The sequence below is a fragment of the Diceros bicornis genome, chromosome 10, assembly GCF_020826845.1.
Source record: "Diceros bicornis minor isolate mBicDic1 chromosome 10, mDicBic1.mat.cur, whole genome shotgun sequence".
In the NCBI taxonomy this organism is placed as follows: Eukaryota; Metazoa; Chordata; class Mammalia; order Perissodactyla; family Rhinocerotidae; genus Diceros; species Diceros bicornis.
This window is the reverse complement of record NC_080749.1, coordinates 75,328,077-75,345,046: the sequence shown is the minus strand read 5'-3', so window position 1 is coordinate 75,345,046 and position 16,970 is coordinate 75,328,077. Positions and strand designations below refer to the sequence as shown.

At 41.1% G+C, this 16,970-nt stretch overlaps 2 protein-coding genes across 3 annotated transcripts in view; one reads left to right on the top strand and one right to left on the bottom strand.

The window, feature by feature from the left end:
- LOC131410945 (MOB-like protein phocein) overlaps window positions 1–3,751 on the bottom strand; it is a 48,792-nt gene extending 45,041 nt beyond the window's left edge. The window contains exons 1-4 of one of the 2 annotated variants that reach the window (XM_058549508.1): window positions 3,607–3,704; window positions 2,814–2,978; window positions 1,985–2,074; window positions 1,646–1,900 (exon numbers count right to left, since the gene is read on the bottom strand). In XM_058549508.1, the coding sequence (XP_058405491.1) occupies window positions 1,850–1,900; window positions 1,985–2,074; window positions 2,814–2,978; window positions 3,607–3,609 (309 nt within the window). In that variant the 5' untranslated portion in view covers window positions 3,610–3,704 and the 3' untranslated portion in view covers window positions 1,646–1,849. Of the gene's footprint in view, window positions 1–1,645; window positions 1,901–1,984; window positions 2,075–2,813; window positions 2,979–3,606 lie in introns of those variants that run through there. The other variant, XM_058549509.1, reaches the window with a different exon arrangement.
- A 404-nt stretch (window positions 3,752–4,155) lies between these two features.
- Window positions 4,156–16,591, top strand: HSPD1 (heat shock protein family D (Hsp60) member 1). Its single transcript, XM_058549505.1, has 12 exons — window positions 4,156–4,247; window positions 5,180–5,355; window positions 6,930–7,182; window positions 8,621–8,703; window positions 9,284–9,379; window positions 9,812–9,905; window positions 10,776–10,944; window positions 13,716–13,815; window positions 14,393–14,638; window positions 14,982–15,156; window positions 15,686–15,864; window positions 15,967–16,591. The coding sequence occupies exons 2-12, from the start codon at window positions 5,182–5,184 to the stop codon at window positions 16,117–16,119; spliced, it is 1,722 nt and encodes a 573-aa protein (XP_058405488.1). The 5' UTR covers window positions 4,156–4,247; window positions 5,180–5,181; the 3' UTR covers window positions 16,120–16,591.
- The last annotated feature ends 379 nt before the right edge of the window (window positions 16,592–16,970 follow it).

The following is a 16,970-nucleotide window of genomic DNA, read 5'->3' as shown; positions in this document are numbered from 1 at the left end:
AACATACTGTTCTGAAACGTGGTTGCACACCCAATGCCCTTATTTTTGACCCCAACCTCTCACCTCAAAACTTTTCCCTATTAATTCCGAATATAATCTCACGAAATCTAAAATTATTTCTTTAGCAATTCTGCCAGATAAGCATCACACAACTACTTCTGTGGTACAAAAAAAAATTCTCCCATCCTTCTGATTTTAGTAGGTTATGAATCTCAACTCATTTGCTTGGGTCTTCACAACAGAATCAGGGAATAATGAGAAAGCCATGGCTTTTGGACTAGATTCCTAACTCTGCAATTTACCAGCCACATGGCCTTGAACCAGTGGCTTCATCTCTTCTGAGTCAGTTTCCTCATTGGTGAAACAGATGGAAATCTGTGCTTACAAGGTTATGACGTGCAAATCTAGCTGTGCTGGGACACAGGAGGAAACTGATGACCCACTTGGTTGTGTAAACAGAGCTTTTCATCATAATTCTTATATCTAAATATGACAAAAATCAAGCTTTAGTATACCAAATGGGACTCACATACACATAAATGTTAAGTGCACATACCTACCACTTTACCCATGGGGACATGATCAAAAGATGAGACCATTATTCCATGCCATTTACAACTTCATTTAGATTTCAATTCCACAACTTTTAAAAGACATGATCACAGACTAATTATAAGAAACTAAAACTAGAAAAAAAATGTGACTGCCAAGACAGAACTAGCTGGTAGCTGATGTAGTTGAGTTTAGGGGTTAGTAATTAACTCTGGTGTAGGATTGTCTGGGTTCAAATCTTAACTCTCCTGAGCTGCTATAGCTAAATCAAGCTATTTACCCAGTTCTGTTACTCAGTGTCCTATTAAATCCAGTGAACTGTATACTAGATACCTAATTGCCAGACACCTTACGTACCAACCCCCCCCAATACCACAAAGGTTCCTTTATCATCACATTTGAAATAATGTGTATCAAGTGCTTAGTATTCTGACAAACTAGCAGAGGCCATAAAGGATTAAGTTTTCAACAGCAGTATCCATGGTGGATGGCCCATATCCAAATCCTGCTTTGCTACTTCCTACTGTGAGACCTTGGTTATTACTTACCCTCTTTGCGCCACACCTTCATCAGCAAGATGAGAATGACAGTATCTAGCTCATAGGGCTGATGAAAGATTAAACCAATTGATACATGCAAAGTACCTACAGCAGTAGTCAGTACAGGAAAATGCTTCTGAAGGGTTAGCTATAATTACTAGCACACACTGCCTACCCTGGCATACAGAAGGCACTCAGCCAATGTTATCTAGTATACCTTGCCTTGGATTTTTTGCCAAGTAAATTATGTAGTAATATTAAGTTTTTGTAAATATAAAGCATAAGAAACAAGACATATAAGACACTAGATTCCATAAATGAAGAACTTCAATATGTTTGTTATAAGTTAGAATGTTGCTACTTGACTTTACTTTCTTAAAATATGTAAGTGTAAATTGATGGCTTTGTACCAGCATCAAATATCTATGTAATAAAGCTAAATTCAAAGTGAAAATTGGAAACCTTGTTACCCAGAATTCTCTGCAGAAATTACTTGAAAAAAGAAAAAAAGCATAAAATAGAGAACTCTAAAACCATCTTAAATCACTAAAAGATTAACCATTCATTTATATATTTTTATTTGGAAATGTTTATATCAGTACAGTGAAACTAAATTTTAGAGACACTGGATGTCATTAGTTTGGATATCATTAGTTTATTATAAAAGAGAGACATGGAAATTATTTACAAGATGAAAGATTTCAGTACTTCAATGGAATGGGCAGCTTCACGTGATGCCATTTCAATAGTGATTCATTTCAGTCTACATACTTTCCAAGAATGTCACCATCTCTAAATAAGAAATAATCCTGCAAATAAAGAAACCATTAGTTAAGAAAACTAATACCAAATATGTAACTTCTAAAAAAAAAAAATCCATTACGTTTACACACCTTGTCGTCTAGAACTACTTTGGTGCCTCCATACTCTGGGAGAAGAACTTTATCTCCCACTTTCACACTAACTGGTTGAATCTCTCCACCCTTAAAAAAATAAGAATGTTTATTAGTAGAGACATCTAATTTACCAAATATTTACACCTAACTTTCATTAATCAAATATGCTCACTCAAATCAAATGTTAAAAAAGAACTTGGTGGCCAAGTGATATAATCTATACAATTGTAGTTCTTCACTCAAAACTTATCATTGTAGAGTCACACTTTGAAATGAGGCACACACAGTGGCTTAAACTAAAACCTGATTTCACTGTAAAAGTTCAAGGAGTTATACTGGGAAAACTAACTTAAACTAGCTTTTAAATTGTTAAATATTAACATAACCCATCGACTAAGTGAAATAAACAAGTTTTAAAAACCGTATACATAACAGTCTGTATAACTTCCTTCAATACACAAACACTTAACAGAAGTTTTCTGAATTCGGAACATACATTTTTTTTTCCATTCAATTTCCTTTGCTCCCAAGTATAGACTTGGGGAGGAGACTGAAGCAGAGTGTCCACTCTTCCAAGCCTTCCTATTCCTAACTCCAGGATTCCTTGCTAGAACTTTCTTAGAGGCATGGACAATGCAATTAACATATTTGACCCTAAGAGCATTTACTATGTATTCTGGTTGACACTTTTATAAGTCTGAAATGTAACCAATTAATTAGAAAATGACCTTGAAGATAACACAAGCTACGTAAAAGCCTATTTTTAATAATAACCAATAATTACTTTTTCCCTCCACATAATAGTTCCATTTTAGCCCCCATTTACCTTTCCTTTAGAGCCCGATCCAACAGCCACTACTGTTGCTTGCAATACTTTTCCTTGAGATTTTTCTGGAAGCATAATGCCTCCTTTGGTTACAGTTTCGGCTGCACTCCTTTCAACCAATACTCGGTCAAAGAGGGGAAGAAACTTTCTAAATGCCTGTCCTGCCTGTAGAGAAAGAAATGTCGGATAACACAAAAACAACATGTAATTATATTCTAAACAGGCAACACCACTGTAAGCCTTCTGTATCACAGGCCACGTGTGGCTTTCAAAGATCATGCCCAAACTCAGATTATTTACCCAGGAAACCCACTTGAAGGTTCTGCTCTGTAGCCCGAGTTTAATTTCCCATTCCCCATGTGTGTTAGGGGTCCTTGCTGCTCCTCTGGTCAGCAGCCAGACCACCTTTAAGGGCAACCTTAGTTTATTCCAAGGTCAAATACTATCCTTCCTCAGGTTTTTCTGGGAATTTTCAGCAAACACTGCAGTCAATCCCTACGCCCGGGGCCATGCTTTCTCCGACATATTACACACCCCCCAGCGCCCTGCAACAGCCGCAGGCCGGCCGCCGCGCGGTTCGGGGTTCCCGGCCCACAGGCCTGCAGCACGCGCGCGCGCAAAGAGCCCTCGGCGCGGGGAAGGGGCGGAGGGGCCTCGCCTCTCCAGGGTCCCGGCGGGCGCCGCTCACTGGGTGACCCCCACCCCTCCGGCTAGGCCCAAGAGAACCGTCCGGACTCCCGGTGCGCCTCAGGCCGACCCGGGACCGCCACCCCCCCGCTCACGGCGGCCTCACCATGACTCCGGCCGCCGCAACCCACACTCCGCTCTAGCGCCGCCGTCGCAAGCAGAGACCCGTAGTCCGACCCTCGAGACACGTGAACTTGGGACAAGGCACCCGGCGCGCAGGCGCGCTCGCCCCCGGCCCCCGCCCCTCCCCGCGCGAGGGGGCGGCCGCAGCAGCGCGCGCCGCGATTCGCCGCGAGGGCCCTGCGCAGGCCCCTGACGCCGGGAGGCGGAAGGAAAGAGGAGCCCTTTCTAGGCTTTTCTAGGCCCCCGCCGAGGTGAAAGTACTAGCCCTCCGCCCTCCTCCCGGATGTGACGCGGTTTAACCCTTAACCCGCAGGGAGCGCGGCGCCCCCAGAAAGTTCTGGAACCCAGCGCAGCCCGGGAACCAGCATACGCCGGCCGGAGAGGGCCGAGTCCGCGGGCCTGGCCCGGCGCTGGTAGGGAGGGGCGGGCTGGCCCGCGGCGCATGCAGATTGCCGGGCCTGCCGCCGGCGAGGGCGGGAGCCGCCTGCGCGCGCGGCGCGGCGGGGCGGGGGAGTGGCGGAGGGAGGGGACACGGGCTCATTGCCGTGTGCGCCCTGCACTCTGTCCCTCACTCGCCGCCGACGGCCTGCCTCGCCTTCCGCACGCCGCGCCGCCGCCCCGCAGGTACGCGGCCGCTCCGCGCCGCCGCGCCCAGGGCCTCGGACCCCCGAGCCGGCCTCCCCCCGCTGCAGTCCTGCCTGAAGTGGGCGGCGGGGGAGAGCCAGGGCCTCCTCCGGCGCCGCAGGCCCGGGCCCCTTGGCCAGGCCTGGCGGGTCCATGCGCGAGCCCATCACGTGCCGCGTGGAGCCCTCGCCCGGGCAGGGCGCAGGAGGGAGGGCTTGCCCGGGAGTGCGTGTGGAATCGGGGGAGTGCTCTCGTGGGCCCTCCCATGCAACCCACTCCTGGACTGCAGGACCCCGGGGAGGGTGGTCTCACCCGCGTGGGAACCGCGTTTGGCCCCGCGGACCGCTGGGGTACGGCACTTCGACCCTGACCTTGCTCGGGGCGTCCTGATGGAAAGACACTTGGGGTCGCGCCGAGTGGGCCAGGCCGCAGCCCCCTGCATCGCGGCCTTGCGGGCTGCTCTGATACAGTAGCCCCGAGAGGATACATGAAGGCACATTTCACTAAGCGGAATTTTACGCCGTCAGGCATATTTGTACTCTCCTGGTCCCTCGGGTTTATAACCTGCCCGTCTGCTGCAGGCTTGGTTTTTTTAGGGGCGCGTGTGGAGTGGCTTTGCTCTGAAGGCCGTTTTAGCAGTGAAAGATTAACTCCTTTTCAGCGGCAGGGGTAGGTGGCCATGGGGACGAAGAGGGGCCTGCTTTGTGCTAGTGCTCTAGGTCAGGCGTGGAGGCGGCCTCTTCAGGCTCGTCCTGGTACCTGGTGTTCTGCAGCTGTGGCGCTTTCCGTGGCCCGGGTGTAGTGGCTGGCAGAGGTCAGACCAGCTCACGTCTAACACTTTTTATTCTGTTGCACAGGTGTCATTTTTGTGCTGTAACGCACCACTGGGAGTGCCACTATTGTACTGATGGTCTGCTTTTTTTCCCACCCAGAAATGCTTCGATTACCTGCAGTCCTTCGCCAGATTAGGCCAGTGTCCAAATCACTGGCTCCTCATCTCACTCGGGCTTATGCCAAAGATGTAAAATTTGGTGCAGATGCCCGAGCCTTAATGCTTCAGGGTGTAGACCTTTTAGCCGATGCTGTAGCCGTTACTATGGGGCCAAAGGTAACTGTTGTTATTTTGTTATACTTTATAATATTGTTAATTAAGGAATAATATTTTACTGATGAGAAGTCACACTGAACTGTTGAACAGTATTTTAGTATCCGTTTTTGAGAAAAACCAGTTTACATATGTGAGTTCTAAATTATTGGTTAATTTTTTTGTCTTTTTTTGCTTAGATATAATGGTCTTAAACTGCTCCTGCCAAATTTTCGAAACTTTCTTTTTTACAATGTGTGATGTAATCGAGTGGTAACTAACTCATAGCTCAAGGTGGATTCTTAAACTCAGTGTAGAATTAATCTTGCTTGCCTGCTTGAGTTAAATTTTGGATTCTTTCCCAGTAGTTAATACCAAGCATAGAAGGAAGACTATAAGTACGTCCCATAATACCTCAAGTATGTGCTTTTAGGTGCTAGTTTTACCTAGTGTTTTTCTCTTGTCCGTTCTGTTCTAAAGCACATTTAAAATTCTAAGTCTTATTTAACGTTAAGAGATTGGTGAGCGAGGGGTGATAATTTGAGGAGGCTTTTGAAGGTGGTGCACAGTTGAAGACCGTTCAAATATCAAAGTAATCCAAACTGTATAGATTACAGCATTTGCATGCCTCACAGGTAGCAGCTGTGGTTCAAATCCAAAAGCTGCCAATACTGTTTGCACCATGTTTGAGATTTAATGTTGAACGATCCTGGAAGAGTGCACTATACTTACCTTGCTGTTAATAGTTTATCTTTTTTTTTTTTCCTTTATTTTTTTCCCCCCAAAACCCCAGTAGATAGTTGTATGTCATAGCTGCACATTCTTCTAGTTGCTGTATGTGGGACACGGCCTCAGCATGGCCGGAGAAGCGGTGCATCGGTGCGCGCCCAGGATCCCAACCCGGGCCGCCAGCAGTGGAGCACACGCACTTAACCGCTAAGCCACGGGGCCGGCCCGCTGTTAGTAATTTAGTAACTAAACTTTAGACTTTAAAAGTAAGTTTTCACAATACTTTCAAAGATGGCAGGCACAGGACAAAATTTAAGTATAAATGATGTGAAGAATATTCTGGAATTTAATTATAATCTACCAGATTGGTATTGGTTTATCTCATGTTCTTGTTGTTTTCTAAGAGGACACCTTTTAGTCTCTAGGATTTTTATCCCCCATAATACCTTATTCAAAGTTATGCAATTGGCAACAGAGAGGTAATTTTGCTTGTAAGAACATTGATGAATTTGCCCTTGAGATTCATGCTGCTGATTTGATAAGATGACAACTTGCATTGAGGCTTTTGAGTGATTGCCCCATTACAGTCACGTGCCATTTAACAACTGGGATATGTTATGAGAAATTGTTGGGCGATTTTGTCATTCTGCGAACATCATAGAGTTCTTAACACAAACTTAGGTAGTATAGCCTACTACACACCCAGGCTGTGTGAAACTAATCTTATGGGACCAGTGTCATATATGCAGTCCGTTGTTGACCGAAACGTCGTTATATGGCATGTGGCTATAAAAACTGCTCGTTCTGTTTTAAGTTAAGTAGTACTTAGAGTGCGAGTCTGTTCCATTTTTTTTCCTCTGCAATTATAGGGAAGAACAGTGATTATTGAACAGAGTTGGGGAAGTCCCAAAGTAACCAAAGATGGTGTGACCGTTGCAAAGTCCATTGACTTAAAAGATAAATATAAAAATATTGGCGCTAAACTTGTTCAAGATGTGGCCAATAACACAAATGAAGAGGCTGGGGATGGCACCACTACTGCTACTGTTCTGGCACGCTCTATTGCCAAGGAAGGCTTCGAGAAGATTAGCAAAGGTGCTAATCCAGTGGAAATCAGGAGAGGTAGGAATGTCTCCTCATTGTCACCACAGTGTTTTGAACTATTAAGTTATACTAGAAAATTGATTCTTATTTCTTCTCTCTCCTAAAAAATCTTAGCCTGGGTTTTTCTTCAGCAAATAGTGATTGAATGCTTGGCTTTGTGCTTTGGGCACTGTGGTTGCTGTTAAGGAGGGAAGTGTGACTAAGACATACCCTGTCTTCTGTCCATCCCGTGTGTCCCCTCCTCTGAAAGCCAACAGTTTATTGGAAGATACACATGTACTATGTACCTTGAAAATAGTAAACTTGTGGGGATTAGAGCAGAGAGGGGTTATACACCTTTGATGTTTTACTTTATTTAGAAAGTAGGGGCTGAACAGGAAACTAAGTCACCCAGGATGTCAGAAAGTTTTTTGTTCTTTTTAGCAGCTTTTTCTTACCTCTTAACAGTACATACTGTGTTATTAATCTGCATTTTATTATTGCTTGTTTTGGTGAGCTACAGACCACAATTTAAAGATCTCAACGTGAGGTTCATGTTGATATAGACTCATCTTGTCATTGTCATTTATTAGCTGTGTACTAAAACTTGGTTTTCCTATCTTGAATATGGAATTAACTGTATATTTCTTGGGTATGTTATCTCCCAAACTAGGAGACTTGAGAGTAAAGGGGGTGCTATTAATAATTTTGTCAGAATTGGCATTCCAGGGCATAGTGGCATAGCATCATCCCATCCATTTCAATGTTTGAGGTCCAAATGAATGTGTTCCGTTAAAAGGGAGTTAGACTGTAAATCACTAACAAATATTAACTGAGATTGTTAAGATTACTTCCCAAAGAAAGTCATTGTTACTCCACACCTTGTTTTGGATTTTTTCTTGAAGTAACATTTCTAAAAATAAAGAAGAGCAGAGCTAGCTCTAGCCCCAGTTGAACAAAATGGGGTTCTCCTAAATCCACGTTGGGGTGCTGTTGGCTGTCGAAACAAAAATATTTTGTTAGTTCATAATTACATATTAAATGAGGAAATTTCGGATAACTAAAACCTGGATAGCTACAAGAAATTTCTTATCCTTGAGAATTGTACTTTCTGTTGAAAGTAAGGAACTGTAATTTCTTTTGGTTGTTTTTTGTGTCATTCAATTGAGGGGAGAATTGTTGGGTCACCCTATTGGAAATAAGCAGCATGATTGGATTGGGAGTGACTTACACAGAATGAGTTGAATGGTGAGGTTCTTGAAGTTGTACATCTAGGTTTTTTTTTGTTAGTCCAGTTTTCAAAATAATTTTGGCATTGTGGGACTTCCCATCCAACTCCATGTGATGAGGAAAAGTACTGACACAAAAACAGTGTGTAGGCTGTTAAGGCTTTAAAACAGCTAACATGAATCAAAGTTTTACTTGACATGGAGCCGTGAGGGAATATGCATTGTAATGGCATTTATTTTTGACCCAGGTGTGATGTTGGCTGTTGATGCTGTAATTGCCGAACTTAAAAAGCAGTCTAAACCTGTGACAACCCCTGAAGAAATTGCTCAGGTGAGGATTTTTCATAATATTTTGTGATAAAGTTAAAAAAAAAAATAACATGATTTTATTTCATAATCACATACCAGTGTCAGAACAACAATTCTACCCAATCACCAACATTGGAGGCATTTTTCTTACTGCTAAAACATTTGAAAATAATGCAGTGACCATAATTTGAGTCTTAGTGGGCTGTCATTTTAGTTCTAAATTGCTGTTAAACTCTCTTGTATGTTTGGAAAATGTTCTTCAGCCGTTTGTCAAAGGTGCATGATTTTTGTCATGTTGTAATATTGCCGTGCTTGCCAAGGGAAAAAAAATAATGGGGCTCCCCCTTTTTTTGCTGTTTTTGTTTAAGAGAATAATTGTGTTTATTTCATATCTTTCAAAAATGTAGCCAAATAATGAGTCGAAAAAGAATTGAAAACAGAACCAATATTTTGTTAGAACTGTTATACCATGAAGTCTCCTCCTCTCTCCCCCCGCCACCCATGGATGTATCAATCTGCAAGTTGCTAGGAAAGGGGAGGGGAGTTGATTGAAGACACTAGCCTTAACTTTTTAATTTGGAAGAGTAACTTGATTATTTCAGGTTGCTACGATTTCTGCAAATGGAGACAAAGAAATTGGCAACATCATTTCTGATGCAATGAAAAAGGTTGGAAGAAAAGGCGTCATCACAGTAAAGGCAAGTGTGTTTTTAATGATAGCTTGAAATGAAGTGTCTGATCAAAACTGAGTTTTCCAAATACAAAAAATTGATCTGTGTGTTTCAAAAAGTATATTCTATTTCATTCCTTCGTGTGTAACATCACGTGTGTAACTCTTTTATACATCTGTATAAAAGAGTGCTTACTGTGTTTTGTATGAATTATTAGCCTTTGCTGTCAGGAATGAATCCATCCTAACTTAAATGATACTGTCTTCTAGCTGTAAAAATTAATTCAGATATGTATTCTTGAAATTTTTGCAAAAGTGGAGTTGGATGCCCTGGGGCATTTGCCTGCTACTTCCTAGATCCCTTATGACCAGTGGAGTCTATTTATTAATCTGGTCTATATTTACAATTTTTGTGTTCTTTTAATGAAATTCATACAACTAATTCTTTGACTTTTCATAGGATGGAAAAACACTGAATGATGAATTAGAAATTATTGAAGGCATGAAGTTTGATCGAGGTTATATTTCTCCATACTTTATTAATACATCAAAAGGTAAGAGCAAGTCAACCGAAATTTTTTTGTGTGTGTGTGAGGACGATCAGCTCTGAGCTAACATCCATTGCCAGTCCTCCTCCTTTTTTTCCCCCAAAGCCCCAGCAGATAGTTGCATGTCATAGTTGCACATCCTTCTAGTTGCTCTATGTGGGATGCGGCCTCAGCATGGCCGGAGAAGTGGATCCGAACCCCGGCTGCCAGTAGCGGAGCACACGCACTTAACTGCTAAGCCACGGGGCCGGCCCCGAAGTATTTTTTAAAATATAGTTTGCTGTGTGTCAAACTTGTAGGCATTAGTTGATGTTTGTCATACCTCTAAAAAAAATAGATTCAGGGGCTGGCCCTGTGGCTTAGCGGTTAAGTGTGTGCGTTCCGCTACTGGTGGCCTGGGTTCGGATCCCAGGCACGCACTGATGCACTGCCTGTCTGGCCATGCTGAGGCAGCGTCCCACATACAGCAACTAGAAGGATGTGCAGCTATAACATACAACTATCCACTGGGGCTCTGGGGGAAAAAAGGAGGAGGATTGGCAATAGATGTTAGCTCAGAGCTGGTCATCCTCAGCAAAAAGAGGAGGATTGGCACAGATGTTAGCTCAGGGCTGATCTTCCTCACAAAAAAAAAGAGAAAGAAATGCAACTCTATTTAAAAAAAAAATAAAAAAATAATAAATTCATATGTTCCAAGAGTTAATGTATATGAGAAGTGAAAGAGGAAAAACATCAGTCTCTTTTTAACACTCATCAGTCACTTTTAAAACTTACTGGAACTTTGGTTTATAGCTTTTTTATTTAAATAAATTACAGTGATTTTCAGAATGTTGTTAATGTTCTGAAGTTGGTTTGAAATGTTCTTTGTTTTTACAGGTCAGAAATGTGAATTCCAAGACGCCTATGTTCTATTGAGCGAAAAGAAAATTTCTAGTGTCCAGTCCATTGTACCTGCTCTTGAAATTGCCAATGCTCACCGTAAGCCCTTGGTCATAATTGCTGAAGATGTTGATGGAGAAGCTCTGAGTACGCTCGTTTTGAATAGGTAATAGGCAGTGGTATTTGGTTTACATTTCTAGATGAAAGGCAATTATTCCTATTGATGTTTGAAATCTCTATTGTGTACCTCCATCCACATCAAACCACTTATGTTTGTATCTAGAGTTGTGGTGTGTAATATAGGTGTGCTTCATGAACCCTTAGTCCAGTTATAGGGGTTCTGTCTTTTTGAATGGGGCCCCAAAGTCCTTAATATTTTGTGCAACTTTCTCATAAGATAGTCCGCTTTTGTATGTGGTGTCTTTCTATTTCTTATAAGTGTTTACAGTTTTGAAGGTAAATGACTGAGTTATGGTTTTTTTTTTAAAGATTTTCTTTTTGGAAAAAATATTTTCACAGTTACAGTTTTGCATGGGAAGAGATAAGTAAAAAACTACCATACTAAAAACCTCAGATCTAAGTGTATTTAGCAGTCAGTATTTTACATAATCTGTTAAAAAAAATTTAATTAATGAATAGTTCTGAAACAAATTGGCACTCAACCTAAAATAAGTTGAGGTCTCTGCTAAATTCTTTTTAAACTATAGTTTAATGTATTACTTTTGACTTTAAGACGGGTAATATTAATGCTGTAAACAGAATCTTAGGACATTATTAAAACATGAATTTTTCCTAATCTTAGAATTGAGGTATATCAGAAGTGAGATTTTACAGTTTTATTAAAATGAAAACGCACAAATGAGATAGCAGGTGTGTATTAAAGATTGTGTACTTTGACCTGACCCAAAAGCTCTAAGTACGTTTACTTATCCTGGAGTATTTGTTAGCTTGGATTTGCTTTTTGAGTTATGAAAAGTCTTAGAGATTGTGGGATTTGAAGCCAAAATAAAAAAACAATAGGCCTACAGAGTTTTCATTGAGCCATGTTCCTGGTAGTTGTAAAGTTGGATGTCTGATTTACTTGACATATCATCAGAGCCTATTCCTCTCATTTTTATTTGGCTCCTTAAAAGAGACCAGGTCTGTCTTGAAGTTTGTATATTCCTTCCATTTCACAATCGGGTCTCAAGTGGATGTTTCTTTGATTGTATATTCCAGGTATTCATTACCTGACAAAATTGCAGGTGAGCTTAACGCTGTTATCAGCAATATTTACATTTATAAAGGAATTGAATTAAAAACACTGCTTGCTCAAACATAACTTTAATAGCAAGTTAATCTAATACTAAATGGAGCCCATGGGATAGGGGTAAACAAACATTAGATGAACCTCAAATTTAATGTTTAGTAATTATTCTGATTTTCAGTCTATGAAATAGTTATCACTGGGGCCACCCCAGAGGCGCAAGCGGTTAAGTGCGCACACTCAGCTGCGGCGGTCCCCGGGGTTCGCTGGTTTGGATCCCAGGCACACACCGACGCACCGCTTGACAAGCCATGCTGTGGTGGCATCCCATATAAAGTGGAGAAAGATTGGCACGGATGTTAGCCCAGGGCCAGTCTTCCTCAGCAAAAAAAAAAAAAAGAAAAAGAAAAAGAAAAAAGGGATTGGCAGATGTTAGCACAGGGCTGATCTTCCTCACAAAAAAAAATAGTTAGCACTAAATATAAAATAGTTATACTGTTATCACTGTGTAAGTATTTAGCTTACACGCTTTCTGCTTATATTAACATTTTTGCTCCTGGGTCTAGTTGTTCAACTAGAATGTAAGGTTAGCAGTTTATTAAGAAGATAATTAAATATTGGCAAATATGGATGAATGGAAAATTGCTCTTTCCTGTCTTAATTTGACCAAAAGTTGCTAGGAAGCAAATTTTTTTGTTTTTTGGGTTTTTTTTTGTGTGTGTGTGAGGAAGATCAGCCCTGAGCTAACATCCAATGCCAATCTTCCTCTTTTTCGCTGAGGAAGATTGGCCGTGGGGTAACATCTATGCCTATCTTCCTCTACTTTTTTTTTTATATGGGACACCACCACAGCGTGGCTTGACAAGCGGTGCGTCAGTGTGTGCCCGGAATCCGAACCTGCGAACCCTGGGCTGCCGAAGCGGAGTGCATGTACTTAATGGCTGTGCCACTGGCCTGGCCTGGAAGCAAAGTTTTTAAACTAGTTTCCGAAGTAACCTTAGTACAATAATCTTACCTTATCTGTGGTTTTGCTTTCTGAGGTTTTAGTTACCCAATGTCTCAAAGTATTTAATGGAAAATTCTAGAAATAATTCATAAGTTTTAAATGGCGTGCCATTCTGAGTAGCATGATGAAATCTCTCACTGTTCTGCTCCATCCCACCTGGGACATGAATCATCCCTTTGTATAGCTTATCCATGCTGTATACGCTACCCACCGGTTAGTCACTTAGTAACTATTCCAGTTAACAGATCAGTATTGCAGTGCTTGTGTTCACGTAACCCTTATTTCACTTAATAATAGCCCCAGAGTGTAAGAGTGGTGATGCCGGCAATTTGGATATGCCAAAGAGAAGCTGTAAGGTGCTTCCTTTAAGTGAAAAGGTGAAAGTTAGTGACTTAATAAGAAAAGAAAAAAATCATATGCTTAGGTTGCTAAGATATAAGGTAAGAATGAATTGTGAAGAAAGAAAAAGAAATTTGTGCCGGTTTTGCTGTTGCACCTCAAATATATATGTATAGGAAAAAACAGTATATACAGGGTTCAGTACTATCTGCGGTTTCAGGCATCCACTGGGGGTCTTGGAATGTATCCCCTGTGGATAACGGGGGCACTACTATAGTCAAACTTGAGAAGAACTAGACAGGCATTTTTGTTGAATTTAAATCTTATTAATAACTGTTCTTAACAGGCTAAAAGTTGGTCTTCAGGTTGTAGCAGTCAAAGCTCCAGGTTTTGGTGACAATAGAAAGAACCAGCTTAAAGACATGGCTATTGCTACTGGTGGTGCAGTAAGTAAAATAAATGTGATATTGGTTTACTGAATGTTATTTATATTTCTAGGTCTAAAATTTATAGGGAGAATTTATATTTTTCACAATCAGATACTACCTTCTGAACTGTTGACTTAATAATCTGTGTTTCTATTGGATGTTTGGGAAGTGGAGGCTGGATTAAATAGTGCTCAAGTCCCTTTCTTCTCTAACTTGGCATGAGTCTGGCCCAGGAATGGGCTTATTGACTAATCTGTTTTCAAGAACGTAGTAGAAAAGACATAGGACTTAAGAGTTTAGGCCTAGAATCTAGTCCTGGTTCCACCAGAAGTGTGAACTTGGATGAGTTTTCTGAGTTTACACTTTTCTAAAATAAAGTTAGTTTAGGATTTAGTGAGAAGTTGGAAATGCAGTGAAAGACTATATTCAAGTCTTATCTGGACTAGCAATGGTCTTGAAATCTCACATTCCAAAGAAAGATAGTAGTACAAGATGTTTCTCTCATCAGAACACCTCCATGATATATTATTAATAAACTTTTAATGATGAGAAAACTGTAAACTGTAATTGGTTCATTTTTTTACTGTTTTTGTAGGTGTTTGGAGAAGAAGGATTGACTCTAAATATTGAAGATGTTCAGCCTCATGACTTAGGAAAAGTTGGAGAGGTCATTGTGACCAAAGATGATGCCATGCTCTTGAAAGGAAAAGGTGACAAGGCTCAAATTGAAAAACGTATTCAAGAAATCATTGAGCAGTTAGATATCACAACTAGTGAATATGAAAAGGAAAAACTGAATGAACGTCTGGCAAAACTCTCGGATGGAGTAGCTGTGCTGAAGGTGAGATTCGTTGTAAATAAGCTTCCTGCGTTCTGATCCCAAGAATGATTTTGTTTCTGTGGTATTCCCACTAGTGTCACGTAACCAAAATGTTTAGGGAATTAACTTCCTCTTGGAGATATTTATTATATAAAATTTCTGTACTGAAATATTCCTTCGTTAAAACCAGAATTGAATTTCTGTGGGAGAGTTGCTCTGGAAAAAGATGTTTTGTTACTGATGATCAGTATGGAGTCTGACTTCTATACATAAACAGGTGCCTAGGTGCTTTTTTAATGACTCTTGGTAGTCAGCATCTTCAATGGGAGAAGTTCACACTAACTTGAATTCTTTTAATTTTTAGGTTGGTGGGACAAGTGATGTTGAAGTGAATGAAAAGAAAGACCGAGTTACAGATGCCCTCAATGCTACGCGAGCTGCTGTTGAAGAAGGCATTGTTCTGGGAGGGGGTTGTGCCTTGCTTCGGTGCATTCCAGCCTTGGACTCAATAACTCCAGCTAATGAAGATCAAAAAATTGGTAAAAAGTTACCTTACAAATGAATTTATTTGCAGCCTGATTTTAGTCTTTCTGTTGTCAGAATAATACTGTTGCCCACCAAATAGAAAACAAATCTCAAAGCAATTTCTAGAATAACAAATACACTAGTGCTGATGTTAGACAAATGAAAGATGCAGCACATCTTTCAGGGGGATTTGACCTCTGTTATCTCTCAATTGGAATTTTTCTATCAATACTCTCACAAGTAGAATTGTGTTGTAATATTTATAGAAGAAATTAATTTCCAGGGCTGGCCCGGTGGTGTAGCAGTTAAGTGCGCGTGCTCCACTGTGGCGGCCTGGGGTTCGGATCCCGGGCGCACACCGAGACACCGCTTGTCAAGCCATGCTGTGGTGGCATCCCATATAAAGTGGAGGAAGATGGGCCCAGATGTTAGCCCAGGGCCAGTTTTCCTCAGCAAAAAGAGGAGGATTGGCAGATGTTAGCTCAGGGCTGATCTTCACACACACACAAAAAGAAATTAATTTCCTAAAATTTTTCTTTATAGGTATAGAAATTATTAAAAGGACACTAAAAATTCCTGCAATGACCATCGCTAAGAATGCAGGTGTTGAAGGATCATTGATAGTTGAGAAGATTATGCAGAGTTCCTCAGAAATTGGTTATGATGCTATGCTTGGAGATTTTGTGAACATGGTGGACAAAGGAATCATTGACCCAACTAAGGTAAATAGTTAACCACTTTCTAAAGATTCTTTCAAGAACTCATTAAGTCTTGTTCAGTTTTTTACTAAGGAAATGTAATATTTTATCAAACTTTTTCCCTAGGTTGTAAGAACTGCTTTATTGGATGCTGCTGGAGTGGCCTCTCTGTTAACCACAGCTGAAGTTGTAGTCACAGAAATTCCTAAAGAAGAGAAGGACCCTGGAATGGGCGGAATGGGTGGAATGGGAGGTGGTATGGGAGGTGGCATGTTCTAAGTCATAGAATAGTGCTTTACCATTGTTAATGAACTGTGAGAGGAAGCTGAAGGCAGTGCTCCTCACCTATAACTTCAGAGAAGTCAGTTGAAGGAAATGACTAAAGGAAAGGCTGGCTGATGTGTAAGAAAATCACAATAACCACGTTACTGGTTTCAGTTGACAACATAATGGTTTACTGCTGTCATTGTCCATGCCTACAGATAATTTATTTTGTATTTTTAAATAAGACATTTGTACATTCCTGATGATTGAGTGCAAGAGCCATGTACCAGTGTACTGCTTTCAACTTAAAAATCACTGAGGCATTTTTACTACTGTTCTGTTAAAATCAGGATTTTAGTGCTTGCCATCACCAGATGAGAAGTTAAGAAGCAGCCTTTCTGTGGAAAGTAAGAATAATTGTGTACAAAGTAGAGAAATACCCAATTATGTGACAACCTTTGTGTAATAAAAATTTGTTTAAAGTTAATTGTGTCAGCCTTTCCATGATGTAGAAGATAGGAGAAATGAAAGCCAATTGAAGAGGAGGGGTAGGGTTTTGCACAAGTGTGCAGAACATTCCACCTATAGTATTCTCGTGTTTCTCTTTGCTGCAGACTGGATTACATTATTACATTAAAAGGTAACAACTCTGAACCTATGGAAACAATGTTGTCTTGAGATCTGGTCATGAAGGAAAGGGCAACTTGTCATTTCTTGGAGGGGATGTGGTTATTGCTCCAAAGCTTCAGCGTAACAGATCATCTGTGGGTTCCTGCTAGGTACCCACAGGTGAGGAGGGCAGAGTTTATAGCGTGAGTGTACTTCAGTGGAAGAGAGAGGTGGGCCATTCAAGCATAATGGTTAGT